The following is an 18,429-nucleotide window of genomic DNA, read 5'->3' on the forward strand; positions in this document are numbered from 1 at the left end:
ATATTCAGAATTTTGTCAGGTATAAAGTCAAACAGTTGTATATTGGGTCATGTTGGTTGATATTACTGTTCAAATCTTCTCGAGTCTCACTGATTTTATTTACTTATTCCATCAATTGCTGAGAGAAGTGTATGCTTTAAAAAAAACTCCAACCACTATTTTGATTTAATTATTTCTCCCTTTGTTTCTGTTGATCTCTTCATTATGAATTTTAATTTTTTTTTTTATTTTTAGGTTCATTAACATTGAGGATTTTTAGGTCTTCTATATGAATTGTTTTATCACTGTGAAAAATTCTACTCATTGAATATTGTCAATTCTTTCCAGTCCCCCTTGTATATTTGAGTTTACAACTTGTATTCTCTTTACCCTGAAGGACTTCCTTGAACATTTCTTTGTTTCTTTTTGTACTGAGGATTGAACCCAGGGCCTTGCACATGCTAGACAAGCAGGCTACCAATGAAGTGTACGCCTAGGGTCTTGGTAAGTTGCACTGGCTGGCCTTAAACTTGCAGATCATCCTGCCTCAGCCTCCCAAGTAGCTAGGTTATAGGCATCTTTTAGCATTTTTCAGTAGGTCTGCTGGCAGTAAATCCTCTCAGCTTTCATTAAGCATAAGACATCACTTTATTTTTAAATTTTTTAAAAATATTTTTTAGTTGTAGTTGGACACAATACCTTTATTTTATTTATTTATTTTTATGTGCTGAGTATCGAACCCAGTGTCTAGCACGTGCTAGGCGAGCGCTCTACCACTGAACCACAGCCCCAGCCCTAAAATTATTTTGATGGATGTATAATTCTAATAGGTGAGTTGCTTTTGTTTGTTGGGTTTCCACATTTTATTTATTCTATTACATGCTAGTTTACATTTTTGAAGAAAAGCCAACTACTGCAAGTCTTCTCATTGTTCCCACGTATGTGCTCTGTGCTGCTTCTAGGGTTTTTTTCTTTATCTTTGGTTTTCAGCAGTTTGACTTTGACACTCTTTGATACAGTTTTCTTTGTATTTATTCTGCTTTGAATTCACTGGAATTTGGGGTGGCTGGGGGGAGTTGTTTGCTTGTTGTTTGCTTAGTGTGTAGTGCTGGGAGAACCTCGGGCCCCGTGCATGCTAGGCAAGGGCTCCACTCTACTGAGCTGCCTCCCATCCCTCACTAGGATTTTTGAATTGATCGTTTTCATGGACTTGGGGAAAAAATAGTCATTACTTCAAAATTAGTCATTGTTTCAAAAAATATCATTTCTGCTTGGGCACAGTGGCACACACCTGTAATCCCATCAACTCAGGAGGTTCAGGAGGCTGAGGCAGGAGGATCATGAGTTCAAAGTCAACTTCAGCAACTTAGCAAGACCCCATCTCAAAAAAATAAAATAAAATAGAAGGTTGGGGGATGTAGCTCAGTGCTAAAGCACCCCCCGGATGAATTTCCAGTACAGTTATTATAACACAAGTCATAGATGATGTTTTAATCTGTCAGCATTTTTTCCTCAGTGTTCTCTTTTGAATAATTTCTATTGACCTTTCTTCAAGATCCTTGACTCTTCTTTCACAGTGTTTGTTCCATCGTTAAGGTCAACTGCTATTTTTTGCTTTTTGGACTCATTCTATTAGGTTAGTTTTTTGTTTTTTAAGTTTCCTTTCATTTTTATGAGATTCCCCATATTTACCTGCTTGTTTCATCTCTGCTTATAAATTTCCAAGTGGATTTTTTTATGTTTTATTGATATTTTTTTAAATGACGGTAGAATGCATTACAATTCTTATTACACATATACAGCACAGTTTTTCATATCTCTGGTTGTATACAAAGTATGTTGACACCAATTCGTTTCTTCATACATGTACTTTGTTTAATGATGTCCATCACATTCCACCATCCTTGCTTGTCCCCTGCCCCCTCCCTTTCCCTCCCACCCCTCTTCCCTATCTAAAATTCATCTATATCATTTTCTGCCAGTTCTGGTTTCTGAGTTGTCTATGATTTTTTTATTGATTGACTTTTGTATTTTGTATGGGTCTCATTTCCACATAAATGAATTTAGAAGCATTTCCTGGTATACTGAACATCATACTCCAATGATGTACAATTTAGATGCTAAGCAACTTAGGATGGGCTTACAACCCAATAAACCCATCATAAGTGGAAAACATCTTAAGTCAAGAATGCATTTAATGCAACAAACCTATGAACTTTGCAGCTTGGCCACACAGTACACTGCAGAGTGTCAGCTGTTCACCCTTGTGGTCACGTGGCTGCCTGGGAAGGACAGCTCACAGCTGCTGCCCAGGGTCTAGAGAAGGTATTGTGCTGCATATCACCAGCCTGTAAAGAGATCGAAATTCAAAGTACAGCTCCTTCTGAATGTGTATCATTGTCACATCATTGTAAAGTTGTAAGATCATAAGTCAAACCATGGTAAGTCAGAGACCTTTTGTATATAGATAATAGTGGAGACTGAGTTACACAACGTTTTTGATTTGTTTTTTTATTACCAAACTTGTACAATCTCCTTGTTCTGTATCATTGATAAAGTGGGGAGGTGATCATTTGGATTTCACCAACTATCTAGCTAATCTTGGACAAGGAAGCCATGTTTAAGATTGAATTTACTGCTGGTTAGCCTTTCCTCACAATGCCACAGCTGTTCCTGCCCAAGTCTAATTTCCTTCATTTTTTTCAATGTGTGACCCTGGAGTATGGTGTGGGTTGGCACTCAGTTTCACATTTTGAATCAGACGTAGAAGAGCCCCTCATTTCCAATCTCCTCAAGAATAAATAAGACTAGAGAGTTTTCTTCTGCTTTTTAGCCACTGAGATTACAGGCATGGACCATACCATGCCCGACTAGGTCAAGTACATTTCTGCTGCATTTGGGAGGTTTCTACACTCCATTCTCCCTGCTCTCCACCAATATTGCCAGTACCTCTCTGTCAGTCTGGCAAGCTTTCTCCTCCACCTGTGCCTCCAGAATCTGTCACTTCTCAATGACTTCATTTTCTGAACTTTGCATCCACCACCCTTCAGTGTTTCATGGACAAGTTTGAGTTTTATAACATCTTAAGGGGTTGTGTTCTTGTTTTTATTTTGTGCATTGCTATAAGAGTGAATATCTTCCACCTTTTTCCACATCATAGTCACAAAGCTGTTTGTGTTTCAATTGTAGCCAGGCTGTAAAAAAAATTATACTTTCCTTATTTTGTCTATAACTGATATGGCTTTCCTTATAATTATCTCTCCTGCTGGGTAGCAAGGGTGTTTTGAAGTGTAGTTATGTTTAAAACTCTGGAATTCAGGATTTTGTTTTTCTGTCGGGAACCTTGGAGCTCCTGCTACTGCACACACAGAACACAGAGGGGACATGTTCTCTGGGGCTCTGTTTGACTCCAAATGGGAGATCTCCACCCACACTCCTTCCAAAGCAAACACAGAGGGCTGGGTTTGTAGCTCAGTGGTAGAGCACTTGCCTAGCCCATGGGAGGCACTGGGTTCTATCCACATACAAATAAATAAATAAGATAAATGTATTATGTCCATCCATAAAAATATTTTTTTAAAAAAAGCAAACAGAGACATAACTAAGGAACAAATGAAAACATAAATAAGAGCTCAGCCTGGAGCTGCACAGCAGAGGAGAGAGACTCGGGCTTTGAAGACATAGAGCTCAATCCAAAAACAGTAGAACACTAAGGCAAAAACAGCAGAAAATAGAGCAGCCAGCAACTGAGAGTTTCAGGGAGCCGGTCTCCATGTGCAAAATGAAAAGAAAGCATGGATACCCTGCAATGAATTCCCCTAGGAAATCCGTTAGCGGCATATTCATCCTTGAAACAGCAAGAAAGTGAGAGCTAAGTCCTAAGCCACCGAACCTGAGATGTCATTAGTCAGCAGTGTTCATTTGGGATGTCACACAGACTATTCTGCAAAATCATGCTGACGTTTTAAAATCAGACATGTCACATAAAATTCCAGATTTCCAGTCTTCTTGGGAAATGCAGATTACAGCCAAGCTAGAGTTTGACTTTGTACTTGACAACAGGCCACCGCAGCTGCCACCTTGGCACAGGATATGAGCTTCCCAGCTCAAGACAGATTCCATCACTCAGAGGCCAACACATGCACTTCCACCCTAGTCCCTGTATCTCCGCATTGCCTGCAGGTAAACACGGGAGTTTGCACTGCTGTTTGTACAGAATCACTTGTAACAGAAGGAAAAAGAACTTAAACTCTTTTAGATAAATGTTAAAAGAGGAGGTGATTATTTTTGTTACTTCTCCAAGACCACACTCACTTCACACTCAGTTCCTGAGCAGGGGAAGACTATAGTCCTGGGAGCTTGATGCTTAGCCTCCAGAGAGGCAGGTGGCCAGGAGACTCACAGGAAGTCTTCATAGGAGCTGTGAGGGAGTAGAAACAGAGACACCTTTAGGAAAACAGGAACAGGGGATGGAGAAGAGAGAATGAGGGAAGGAGCAGATGGAAGGGGAGACTTACCTGCGTTTCCTAATCCAGAAGGTTAAGCCTAGAATGAGCATAAAGAGGAACACCAGACAGGTCACCACCAGGAGGACCAAGCCTACAGAGGTGTGGGTCCCATCTGCATGGGGGAAAACAAGGTGTGTGTCAGCACAGGACCCTTCCAGGTATCAAGTTCCCTGGCCTAGCACATGTGAGGGGGCCAGGTGCTGCTTATTCCCCACCACCACCATGGATTTAAAGCATCAACTTCTATTCCTCAGAAGTTTCGACTCCCCACCTTTTCACAGGGTCTAGGCACCTGCACTACAGTTCATTTCACTATATAATAACGTAGCGTACAGGTGAAGCTGTGTACCAGGCAGACCTGAATTGATATCCAGCTCTTCCACCTTCTATGAGACTCTGGGTAGTTAACCTATCTCAGCCTCAATTTCCTCATTTGTAAAATAGAATAACAGTAACTGCTTCAAAAGAGAGTGGTGATGCTCAGGTAAAGCACTGGATGCAGCGTTGCCTGGCCCCACGCAGGAAGCACTCAGTAAACCACAGCTCTCCTTGTTAACCTGCTTTTCATAAGTCCCTGATCCCCATTCTGCTGGGAAATGAGTTTCCCAGAATTCTGTTTTCATTTTATATGCAGTGCTGCTGGTTGAATCCTAGAATCTGGGACAAACCACTGAGCTGCATCCCTAGCCCTTATCTTTTATTTTGAGACAAGATCTCCCTAATTTGGCTAGTCTGGCCACCTACTTGGAATTCTCCTGCATCAGCCTCCCCAGCAGCTGGGAATACAGATGAGTGCCGTCATGCCCAGCTTCCAGGGATTTATTATTTGCCAATAACTTCCAGATCTCTAAGATTATCAATCCCATTTCATCTTGTATTAATACATGAGATCTCAGTCCCATTTTTTTCCTTTCTGTGTCTGGAATCCATCCTTCTAGCCCTCCTAGTTGGTGTGCCAACTCCATCCTTCACAGTCGCTCCCTCTATGCTTGAGAACCACCTGTGTCCATTTCCAACACAGCCCCAGCCCTTTCTCACCCCAGTAGAGGACGAGGTCCTGCCCTCCTAGGCTGCTGTGCTTCACCCTGCAGGCCAGGCCAGCTGCCTCCCCAGCTGCCACATCCAGGGTTGCTCGGAGATACCACGTCTCATCACCATTGGGCAGGAAGTCACCTCTCTGAGTGCCCTGCTGCTCCTGTTCCCCTCGCATCTGCATCACCCACACGGGCTTTGGGTAGAAGCCAGACACGTGGCACACCAGCAGCAGGTGCCCAGGCCCAGGGCTGGGGCCACTGGACAGCCAGGCCTCGGGCTTCACTGTATCCAATAAGGGATGAGGAAAGCATAAGGTGAGAACTCTGCATCAGAGGTCCCAGGCCTCCTCCAAGGTTCATGCTCCCCAAAGGTCCACTTCTGGAGGTGAAGTCTCCAAGTAGCTTTGATCCCTTTGTTACCTTGCCCAGGAGACCCATCCCTCATCTCCTTCCCCTCCCCTGATCCCAGTGCCCTATAAATGCCTCACCTCCCTACTCTAACACCCTGAGCTCAGCTGGAGCACACAGCATGTCTCAAACATTGTCTGAATCAATTCTGACCCACAGACTTGATTTAATTCAACTCATGGAACCCAGCAGGTATTCAATGATGGTGGGTGATATGAAAATATACCCTCAATGTCAACATACCTTATATATAATCAGAAATATGATAAATTATTGAATAATGGTGTATTAAGAATTGTAGTGCAAAAATAAATAAGTAAATAAATAGAAAATATATCCTCAAGCCTTATTCATCCTTTCCTGTGTCCTGCTCTTTCTCTGATGATTAAAGGAAAGCAAACCAACTGAGCAGTGATGCCCAACTGTAATCCCAGCAGCTCAGGAGGCTGAGGCAGGAGGATCTGGAGTTCAAAGCCATCCTCAGAAAAAAGTGAGGTGCTAAGCAACTCAGTGAAACCCTGTTCTCTAAATAAATACAAAATGGGCTGGGGATGTGGATCAGAGGTCGAATGCCTCTGAGTTCAATTCCAGCACCCCCAAAAAATAATAAAATGAAATGAATTTTTTAAAATGGAAAGAAAACCCTTGGATGGCAAAACCGAGAGGAGTCAGAGCGTAGGGTAGATGAAGAGGACAGAAGGCTGACCTTGCTTGTCCAGTTCTGACTTCCCTGTCTCTAGGAGGCCATTCACATATTGGGGGCAGATGTCATTGAGGAGCCACTGCACTGTTTCCTTTGTCCCATCATCCTGGTTGAGCACTTTGATGACCAAATCTACCCTCTGGGGGGCCTGTGGGGCAGGCTCCCAAGCAGTTCCCTGGAAACTCAGGATATATTCTCCTTGATATGCTACATGGAGAAAGTGTTCTGAGACGTTCCCAGGGTGCACCTCACAGCCACCAGACAGCTGCAGCTCCATGGGATCTGTGGAGAGAAACGTGCAAAACTCAAATGAGCTTTAAAGGACTGAAAGGGAAGAAGGACAAGAGACTGGTACTGGGGTTACACGGGGGACCCACAGTGGAAGGAAATGAGAGTGGGTGGCCTGATGCCTGAAACTGGGGCATGACCAGGCAGAAGTGCAAGTGCTCAGAGGGGGAGAAAGCAGACAACCTCATCCCCTCTCCCAGCAGGACTTCCATGCCCATTCTCTCACTGTGGCGCCTGCCCTGGATCCCATCCGCTCAACTCACACTCTAAGGACAGCATTTTGGCGAATTCCTGTATGTCCCTGGTGAAGCTGCTTCGAAAAACCCGAAATATATTCTGCAGGTGGACCCACTGCTGGCTGCTGAAGGTACCCTGGGCCCAGGGCTTCACAAAGCTGATGGTGTCTGAGGCATTGCTCCAACTGTGCGTCTGCAGCTCCCCCAACAGGATCAAGGCGTCAGTGCGCATCCAGCTGCTGTTAGCTAAGGAGGAGATCTGGAGACAGCGGAAGAGGACACTCCTTCGCAGGACTGGGGACAAGAAGACTGGGTGAGTACAGCGAATGGCCTACGGAGCAGACAGCACAGGGAGAGGAAGGAAGCAAAGCAGATGGTGAGTACAGGAGGGTCAGCTGGGGTGCGCCTACCCTGACCCGCACCGCGCTAGGAGCCAGAGACCCCACAATCTCTGGTGCATTCGTGCGCGCCGGGCTCCGCGGCCCAGCGCTCATCCCCTCGTCCAGGGGAGCCTTTCCCTAAGTCTCAAGCCCGCTCCCCCTCTTGGTCCTTTAGCGCCAGGACTCGGGCACCCCGGGCCACTCACCGTCAGAGCTTCCCCACGCCTGCGGGAGCACCCACAACAGCAGGAACCAGCTACACCCCAAGCCGCGGAGTCTGGGACCTTGCGGGCTCCGCCCTTCCCAGGGCGCTGCCCTCCACGCCACGCCCCCAGCAGCCTTGTGCGCTCCGCTTTTGGAGGGGACCCCAGCCAAGTCCCAGGCGCATCTCAGGCAGCCGCCCCGCTCCTGCTAGGGTGCGTTTTACTCTTCTGCTAGACTGTCGCCCTAGGCCCTATGGATTTCATCTGCAAGGAGTCCCTGCTGGAATGGGAGGAGTCCCGAAGCAGTCGCTCGCTTCACTGGGTTGCACAACCAACTCACTTTCCCAGGATCTGTCTCAATGCAGAAGGAATATCAAACAGCACCTGCAGCACTTTGCAACTGTTATCCGTTAAAAGAGGACATTAGGTGTATCTGTTTTACCACTGCGACAGTGCCAAAAAAAAACAAAAACAAATTTTTTGAAAGAATTTGGTTTAGCGGTGTGGGTCGCCAGGTGGAGAGACTATGGGTGATTTTGATTTATTTTACACTTTTAAGTCTTCAAAAAAAAAAATCTACAAGTGAATCTATACATTGACCATAAACTACAACATTAAAACCAATTTTCTCAGTGTCCTGAGGTAAGATAAAAGACATAGGATAGGTACAAAGGAGACAAGGGATAAAAATCAAGAGTAGCCTGGATTTAAGGTTCAGATTTAAAGTCCACGTTCACATGGATTAAAAGTGCAGGTTTCAAAGTCACTTTCACGTACTCTGATTACAAACAGCACTGCTCCATACATTATTAGTCCTCACCCACAGGACCTTAAATAACTTCTTTCCTCACCTGGACCCACAAGACAAAAATGGGTCTGAGAAATGCCTTTGCTCAACAAGTAGATATTCTTACAACTCATACATTGAGAATTGATTAGTCATCTATATGTCACTCTGCATCAAACCCTCAATGTTACACCAATGTAGTAATATTTAAGTTCACATGCAGAACAATGAACCCCCCCCCCGGGGGGGGGTGTTGCAAAAAGCGATTTCTCTTCAAAAATAAATCAGAAAAGAAAATAATGCCTACTGCGTAATTGTTAACCTTTCCACTTACTGTCACAAAGGAGGACTAAACCACCCTCTTAGATCATGTCCCTGTACTACAAAGAGTTCACTCAGTTTGGGGAACTTGGTCCCATTTGCTCCCCTCACCAGCTTCCTGTTATAACCACTCTGACCTCAGGCTCTGAGATCAATTTCTCAGGGGAGTCTTCTGAGCCTCCCAGACTGTGAACAAAGGCAGAAGAACTAGGCCAGCCCCACCTGCACTCCTTGCTCACTAACTTGCTTTGCAAACCTTTCTCCCAGCACCTGCAGAGCCTGTCATTATAGAAACATTCATGTGTGTGTCTCTTTCTGTGTGCTCTTGTCAATCAGCTGGAGGGACAGCACATGTAAGGATCACATCTCCTGGCTCCACTTCCTCCCATCTGACCACATGAATACTTCCCTTCCTCCCATACCCCCTGTGTCCCTAGAGAACAAGCATCTGCCCCTCACTCTGAGCTGGGATCCTGGAGATCCCCTAACCCACCTACCTTACTATAAGGAATTCCCAAAATAGTTTGAAAGAACACAGAAAACTTATTTTTGTAACAAATAAAGGTCTAAGTGATTAAATGAGAGTTCAAAATAGCCCAAATAGTGGATGGGAAGGGAACTGGGCATAGACGTGAGAAGAAAAGTACTGGGGACTGAATTGGAGCAAATTATATTCCATGCTTGCATAATTATATCAAAATAAACCCCAATATTATGTATAACAGTAATGCAGTAATGAAAAGATTAGAAAAGAAATGGAATTAATCTGTGTATTAGAGGTTATTTCCTATAACTGCAAAGAATAGTGAATGGCTGGGTATCCAGCTAGAAAATGAAGCAATATTGGAAGCTCTGTCCACATGGAGCTGCCTGTACCTCCCTCTGCCATTGATTTCATTGTATATTCTGAGGCCCTGCAGAAAGCATCTCTAAAGAGGTCACGGCAAGGGCAGAACTTTCCCTCTGGTCTTAGCCAAACCTCTACTGGTATCACTGGACTTGGTACTTCCCTCCATTCCTCCTTTCACTTTACTTTGTTCAACTTGCTTTGCAGACCTTTCTCCCAGCACTTCCTTTACTCTATTTGTCTTATCTACTGTTTAATTTTTTATTAGTGCATTATAGGCATACATAAAGGTGAAATTCACTGTGGTACGTTCACTCGTGTACACAGGATCCTTCATCAGTTTCATTCCACCATTCTTCACATTTTCTGCCTCTCCTCCATCCCTCTCTTCCAACCCCTACCTCTACTCTATTGGTCTCTCTTCTGTTCTGATGAGATTCCCCCTCCCCTTTTTCCCCTTATTATGGTCTAGCTTCTGCATAAGAAAGAAAACACTTGATCCTTGACTGTATGGGTCTGGCTTATTTCATTTAGCCTGATCCTCTCTGGTTCCAGTCATTTACTGGCAAAAGCTATGACTTCATTCTTCTTTATGGCTGAGTAAAGCTCCATTGTGTACATATACCATGCTTTTGTGATAGTAGGAGCAAATGTGACTCCATTTTGTTTTATGACTTCATCCTGTAAAACAACCATGCCAAGTAGAAGAGTCATGACTGGAGCAAGATGTTCTTTTCCTTTTGCTATAGAAACCTTTAAGAACAAGGAACTACCTAATGGGGCTCTGTTTCTGTAACTGGGGTGACTGGGCTAACTGTGATTGGTTAGGCTTCCCTCTGCTTGACTGCACTGTCTCGCTTCTGTAACCTGGCTGGCTTGCATTGGCTAGACCCCCTGAACACCCCTTTTGCAGTTTTCAGGCTTATAAGGAGTGCCCTTGCAATTGTTCAGGGCTGATCAGGGGAACAGCTTTATGTTCTGGTCAGCCGCCACCGGTGTGCTTCAATAAAGGCTTGATTCGATTATATGTGAGTGGTCTGGAAGTCAGTTCATGAAACCCTGGGACGAAGCTTTAACTATAACACTTTCTTTAACCATTCATCTGCTGACAGGCTTCTGGGCTGGTTCCATAACCTGACTGGTGTGGATTGCACTGCTATAAACATCGATGTGGCTGTATCGTGATGGTAGGATGACCTTAGGTCTTTATGATATGTGCCAAGGAGCTGTTGAGATCTATTTCTTAGTTCTATATTGTACACCTTAATTCATCTATTTGTCCATTCCTATCTTATTACCATAATGTTTTGATATGGTGGCCTCTGGGTTTAGTATTTTGAATGGCAGACACTCTGACCCCATCATTACATTTTTTTTCCTATTTTGGAGCCATTTTAATGCTACTTAAAATTTTATTTAACTGAAAAATTCGGGAGCTAATTAATATTTTGTTACATTAAGTGTTCTGAACCGAGAAAGGAATACATCTTTTCACTAATTCAAAATGGTTTTTATCATTTTTGATATGTGTCTGTACTATTCATATGAAATATATTCCTAAGTATCCTCTTTCTGTTTTTGGATTTTGAATACGTCACTTATTCCCATTTCCATTTCTAGTTGGTTGTAGTTAACACATGCTTTCATTTGTATGTGTTTATCTTTTTTACTTGAATAAACACCTTTATAAATTCTAGCAAATGTACTTTCAAACAGGGTTGTTTGTTTGTTCTAGGTACATAGTCACATCATTGGTGAAAAGGATTCAGTCCATCTCTTCCCCTGTGGGTCCCTCTGCCTCAGCAGCTGCTCTTGGTCCAACAGAAGGGTGCACCTCCTGAATCCCCAGAGACTTCAAAGTCCAGAGGAAATTTCAACTGTCACATTCTGTGCCAGCTGATGCCCTTGTTTAGAATTAGGCCACAAAGCCTGCATCTTTTTTCTATTTTTAGTTATACATGACAGTAGAATGTATTTTGGTAGAATATACATACATATAGTATATCTTATTCTATTTAGGGTCTGTATTCTTGTGGTCATATACAGTGTGCAAATACAAGGCTAGGAAAGTTATGACCAATTAATTCTACTATATCCTATTCCCCTCTCCCCTCCCTTCCCTTCATTTCACTTTGTCTAATCCAATGGACTTTTATTCTTCTCCTTCCCACTCTCTCTTGTTGTGAGTTAGTATCCACAACAACATTCAGCCTTTGGTTTTGGGGATTGGCTTATTTCACTTAGCATGGTATTCTCTAATCAATCACCATCAATTTACCAGAAAATGCTATAATTTCACTTTCTTTATTGCTGAATAATATTCATATTTTGAAGGCTATGTTGAATAGGGGTCATGGAAGAGGGCATCCCTGTCTAGTTCCAGTTTAGAGAGAGAATACTTTCAGTTTTTCTCCATTTAGATTGATTTTGGCCTCAGGTTTAAAATATTTAACTTTTACAATGTTGAGATATGTTCCTGTTATCCCTAGTTTTTCTAGTGTTTGAGCACAGAGGGGTGCTGTATTTTGTCAAATACTTTTTCTGCATCTCTTCAGATGATCATATGATTCTTATCTTTAAGTCTATTGATGTGATGAATTTTATTTATTGAGTTTTGTATATTGAACCAATCTTGCATCCCTGGGATGAACCCCCACTTGACTGTGGTTGGCTCTTTTACATATGCTACAAAACCTGCATTATCTGGGGCAGGTTCCCTTGATCGTGGTGGTAAGAAATTAACTCAACTTCCTGCTTTCTGCTTAGAGATAAGGGAGACAGCCACCTTCTTCTCTTAGAACCCAAAACATCTCTTTCCCAACTACACAAACCAAGCTAGTCTGGAAAAATTGTTTCTCACTTCTTGTTTCTTCAAGAATTTCCGTCCGTGCCTTTATGTCTCATGTTCACTGCTTAGAGAAGCCCTAGAAAAAAATAACAGAATGATTGGGAAGCTATCTCTCTTTTCTCTCCTGCCACATTCTTCCCCTGAAGCAAAGAGAAACGTGTAGTTAACTTTCATGAATAAAGGGAAGGAAAGAAAAAAATGCAAGGAAAGAAATAAAAGCATGTGCTAAAATGCCAAAATATTATCTAACAACATGACTTTAGAATTTTCCAGAAGGGCAGGCATAAAAATTAAATAATAAATAAGCCAAGGAAACACAAACCAACCAAAATGAAAAAGGCCAACTTCCCAGGATCCATTTAATGAATGGCCAATCTCTAATGTCCACTTAACTCAAAGCAGCACAGGAGAATTATGAACAGTGAGCACCAAGGCCCACACTTGCCTGCTTCCCTGTTTGTAAAATAAAAATAATCACATTTAGTTTCTGCAAAAGGACAAAGAACAGTGAAGGGGCATCCAGGAACTTCTAGTGATCCAGTCTAGAAAGAGTGAATCCATTATGTTACTAAAGTGTTAAGAAAACCAGAGAAGGATTGTATTTTCTCAAAAAGTATATATATATATATATATATATATATATATATATATANGTGTTCCAAAGATAAGCCACTGGACATTATAATACTGAAAGCACCCTGTCTGCTTTTTAGAAGAAACCTATTCACATTAGCAGTTTAGGAGGAAAATGAAATAAGGGGACGTGTTCTTATTGCCATCTTCATTCACCAAACACTTTAGGAATCAATCAATATTGTCATCTCTGTGGAGTATGCAGGATCTCAGAGCATTTGACACTGAATCCATAAAAAGATTTCCACATGGGCCTGTTGTTCAGGATAAGACAAAAAACACATGTAAATAAGTAACAGAAATATATAGTTTTAAAAGATGGGTGAGATTTCTTTTATCTCATCAGGAAAGATCAACTTGTATGGAGCATTTCATACAATAAAAAAAAACATTTTGTTGACGTTGCAAACACTAGTATGCAGAAACTAATGGTTCCAACTACTGGGAAAAACAGAAAGTGAGGACTGTGAACAAATACAGGAACATATTCCAGATAATCACATAACTTTCCTTCCTCTGTCCACTTGGGGACAATTTCAGATCAACTCACATAGAAACCCTGCCAGGGCTAGTTACTCTCACTAAGATGAAGAGACAAAGATTTAAGTCCAGAGACACAGAGAACTAGGTATAGTGTCAAGTGGTCTAACACGTTTACCATATTTGCAAGTGGGGCCTGAAAGCAAGAAGCTCAACAATCTCTCTCTCTCTCTTCTCTCTCTCTCTCTCTCTCTCTCTCTCTCTCTCTCTCTCCAAACACACACACACACTGAAACAATGAAATTAACTTGATAAACAACAGGGATAAACATAAAATTTTGGAAGCCTTCAGGGTGAAATACACCTTACATATAGGGAAGAAATGAGAACAGTTTGTAAGTAAAATGCAAGCCAGAAGTTAGATAAATAACATATTAAAAGTGCTTTTAAAAACTCTCAAAACAGGATTCTATATCCAACAAATATCTATCGAAACTTAAGGTGAAAAACAAAGTATTTCAAAACTAAAAACTGAATGAATTTGCTTCCCGCACAGGTACACGAGAAATTCAAAAGGAATTTCTTCAACTTGAAGGAAAAGGGTGCTAGAGGAAATCTTGGATCTATAAAAAAACAAAGAAGAGTGTCAGAAATGGTAAACACATCAGTAAATATTAAATATTTTTTGTTATTTTTTAAAATTTAATTTAAAGGTAACTGTGTAGAGCAAGAACAAGACCAAGTACTGTAAATTAATTTCATATTTAAAAGGAAAATATATGGCTGCCCCTTGCCTATGCGGATCTCCTGGCCCACTGCTGGGTGAACCTCCCAGACCTCAGGCTCCCCATCTACCAACACCAGGGCTCCTCCAGCCACCTCCTCTTGGCACACTGCAGCTTCCCCCATAGGCCCCTCAACATGGTAACCTCCACCTTGAGACAGCAGACAGGGCCTGGAGGCAGGTGCCCACAGCAGCACTGCCTGCTACAGAGCTATATCTCTGCACAAGCCACCCAACACCATCCCATGGCCCACCCTCACTACCTCATCTCTGAAAGCTGTTGCCTCCATCTTGGGACACTTCTGCCGCCATCTTGGGTTACCTCCACTGTCACCATTGCCATTTTTAATTGGGGCAGCTTCCATCTTGGGACACCAGCTGGGGCCCAGAAGCCCAACATCAAGACACCTACAAGTTTGTCACAGCCACCAGCTAGAGACACAGCCACTTCCATCTAGGGACAACAGCCAGGGCATGGATGACCACCACAAAGATCTTACAGTCTTGGTTACATGGGAGATCTCTCTGCTAGGTGTGCTAGTAGCCACTATCTTGCTGCAGAGTCAGGAGAGAATTTTGCACAGGGTTTCTAGGTTGAAAGAGATTGTGAGGACATCTTAATCCGGGCTCACCCACCCAACCAGCCCAGCACCCACAGGGTCCTCAAGGCCAACTCTAGCAGCACTTGCTGGGACCCAACACCAGCCCAGTCCCCAGTCCCTCCCCAATCCAGCATCCACTGATCACCTGGTCCTACTGGTTTGGCAATCAACAGGGGCCCTCTGGCTCTCCAATCCCCAGTCTTCCAGCACTCTAGCCACCAACCTGGCTCAGCACTTGCAGCTACATGGCTGGCCTGCTGCTCTCAGTGCCTGGTCCTCATCTGCACAATACAGAACAGCTCTCCACAACAGGCGCACTGATCATGGTGCTCAGCCCTGAGGACCTCCAGAGAGAGATTCCTGATTAGGAAGTCAAAAACATAGGTGTGAGAGAGATACAGTTTAGAAACTAAGTTACAGACCAGGAATTGAGGGGTCCACAAGTTAAGACCAGTCTCCTACAACACACAAGTGGACCCCCAAGGAGATTCCTGGGCTTCAGTATTCCAACAGGGACTAGCAATTGCTAAGCCCTATCTCCAGGAGTTTCACATCCAAGACAAACCCTCCCAACCCTAGTAATCTTCATTTCAAGAAAGAGAGATTCTCAAAGAAATCCAAACAGAAATGCTCAAAATGAAGGAAACAATAAAACAAACTGAAAATTCAATAGAAATCATCACCAAAAACAATTCTGGAAACAGAACCTCAGGCAATAAGGACATAATATATAATCTTGAAAATAAACTTGACCACACAGTGAAGATGGTAAAATATCATGATCAGAAACTCTAAGAATTATAGGATAACACAAAAAGACAAAATTTAAGATTTATTGGAATAAAGAAAGGCAGAGAGATACAAACTAAGGAAATATACTATTTTTTCAATGAAATAATACCAGAAAATTTCCCAAACCTGTAGAATGAAATGGAAAATCAAACACAAGAGGCTTACATGACAGCAAATGTACAAAATTATAACATGGCTATTAATTTTGTCTTTCTGAGCAGTTTATCTCTGACTTTAAAATTTCCTCATAAAAATTGTGAATTATCTCTCTTTCAAGGAGACAACCCATGAACTGTCTTTTAAATGTAAGGAGTATTTTTCTCATGGAGTTTGGTTCTGCTAGAGGCATTTAGATCTACCACCTAAAATTATCTCCATTCCCCACCCCACTCACCCACAAGTATATATCCTCACAGACTCACACTAAAGAAATCCTCCAAGTCTTAAAAAATTTCCTTCCCAAGGAAAAATTGGGAAGTAATTAAAATTACTCTTTGATGCTTTGGGATTATTTATGTGTCAAAAATCTCATGTAATGCTTGCCATATAAATTAGATATTTTACAAATAAGGAAGTGAAGAACAAACATTTTTGTTGTCACATGATCAATAAATGTAAAGTTGGAATTTAAAAAAAAAACAAAATTATGACAGATCCACACCCAGGCACATTATAATAAAAATACTTAGCATACAGAATGAGGAGAGAAATTTATAATAAAAATACCTAGCATACAAAATAAGGAGAGAATTTTAAAGGCCATAAAAGAAAAGTACCTTCTATTGTACACATATAGAAGGAAACCAATTTGGATCTCAGTAAATTTCTCAACCCAGACCCTCAGAGCTAGGAAATCCTGGAACAATATATACCAAGCTCTGAAAGAAAATGGATGCCAACCAAGAATCTTACATCCAGCAAAATTAAGCTTCAGATTTGATGATGAAACAAAAACCTTCCATGATCAACAAAAGTTAAAATAATTTACAACTAGAAAGCCTGCACTACAGAATATTCTCAGCAAAATATTCCATGAGGAGGAATGAAAATCAGCAAAAGGTGGAACTATATTGGAAAAGTCAATCAAAGGAAAAACCAAGTCACCTTAAAAAAACAAAAATAAACCAAAATGAATACAAATCATAGATCAATAATAACCCAGAATGTTGATTGCCTAAACTCATTAATCAAAAGACATAGTCTGGCAGATTGGGTTTTTAAATAGACCCAACAATATGCTGCCTTCAAGAGACTCATCTCATAGGAAAAGATATCCACAGACTGAAGGTGAAAGGATGGGAAAAAACATATCACTCACATGGACTGTGTAAACTAGCAGGGGTTTCCGTCCTCATGTCAGATAAAGTGGACTTCCAGCCATAGTTCATCAGAAGAGATAAATAAGGACATTTCACTCTACTTAAAGGAACCATACATCAACAAAACATAAGAATCATAAATATGTATACCTCAAGCAATGGAGCATCTATGTACATTGAACAAACCCTTCTCAATTTCTAGAATCAAATAGACCATAACAGAATAATACTGGATGATTTCAACACACCTCTCTCGCCACTACATAGATTCTCCAAACAAAAACTAAACAAAGAAACTATAGAAATCATCCATCAATAAGAAAATGCACTTTATTCTCAGCAACACATGGATCATTATCTAAAACAGAACATATGTTATGCCACAAAGCATATCTTAGCAAATACAAAAAAACAGAGATACTATCCTGCATTGTATAAAATTTCATAATAGAATGAAATTTGAAATCAATGATAAAATAAAAAATAGAAGCTACTCCAACACTTGGAGACTAAATAATACACTACTGAATAACAAGTGGATAGCAGAAGACATCATGAAGGAGATTAAAAAAAAACAACTCTTAGAAGTAAATGAGAACAATGATACAACATGTGAAAATCTCTGGGATTTATGAAGGCAGTGCTAAAAGGTAAATCCATTGCATTGAGCTCATTCATTAAAGAATAAAAGTCAACAAATAAATGACCTGACATTACATCTCAAAGCCCTAGAAAAAGAACAAATCAACACAAAAAGTAGTAGAAGACAGGAAATAATTGAAATCAGAGCTGAAATCAATAAAATTGAAATAAAAGAAACAATTCAAAAAGTGGACAAAACAAAAAGTTGGTTCTTTGAAAAAATAAATAAAATTGATAAACCATGAGCCATGCTAGTGAAGAAGAGAGAGAAAACTGAAATTACTTAAATTCATGAGGAAAAAGAAAATATGAAAAAGAAATACCATGATATACGGATTGAAATACAGAAGATAAATTAGAAACTATTTTGAAAATTTACACTCCAGGAAAATAGAAAATATCAAAGATATCAACAAATTTGTAGAGACATATGCTATGGACAAACTGAGTCAGGACATACATAATTTAAACAAATCAATTTCAAGCAATGAAACAGAAGATGCCATCAAAAGCCTGCCAAGGAAGAAAAACCCAGGAACAGATGGATACACAGCTGAGTTCTGCAAGACCTTCAAAGAAGAATTACTTCCAATACTCCTCAAATTACTCTATGAAATAGGAAAGAAGGGACCCCT

The 18,429-nt window shown here is 41.3% G+C and overlaps 1 protein-coding gene across 1 annotated transcript; it reads right to left on the reverse strand.

Moving 5' to 3' along the window:
* Nucleotides 1–2,464: 2,464 nt before the first annotated feature.
* Nucleotides 2,465–14,804, reverse strand: LOC107156574 (antigen-presenting glycoprotein CD1d-like). Its single transcript, XM_015502630.2, has 7 exons — nt 14,703–14,804; nt 7,743–7,947; nt 7,184–7,450; nt 6,636–6,914; nt 5,526–5,804; nt 4,497–4,599; nt 2,465–4,399 (listed from the first exon to the last, which is right to left on the reverse strand). Exons 1-7 carry the CDS (start codon nt 14,802–14,804, stop codon nt 4,378–4,380), a joined length of 1,257 nt encoding a protein of 418 aa, XP_015358116.2. The 3' UTR covers nt 2,465–4,377.
* Nucleotides 14,805–18,429: the final 3,625 nt, after the last annotated feature.

This window comes from Marmota marmota, unplaced genomic scaffold (assembly GCF_001458135.2).
Source record: "Marmota marmota marmota unplaced genomic scaffold, marMar, whole genome shotgun sequence".
NCBI lineage: Eukaryota > Metazoa > Chordata > Mammalia > Rodentia > Sciuridae > Marmota > Marmota marmota.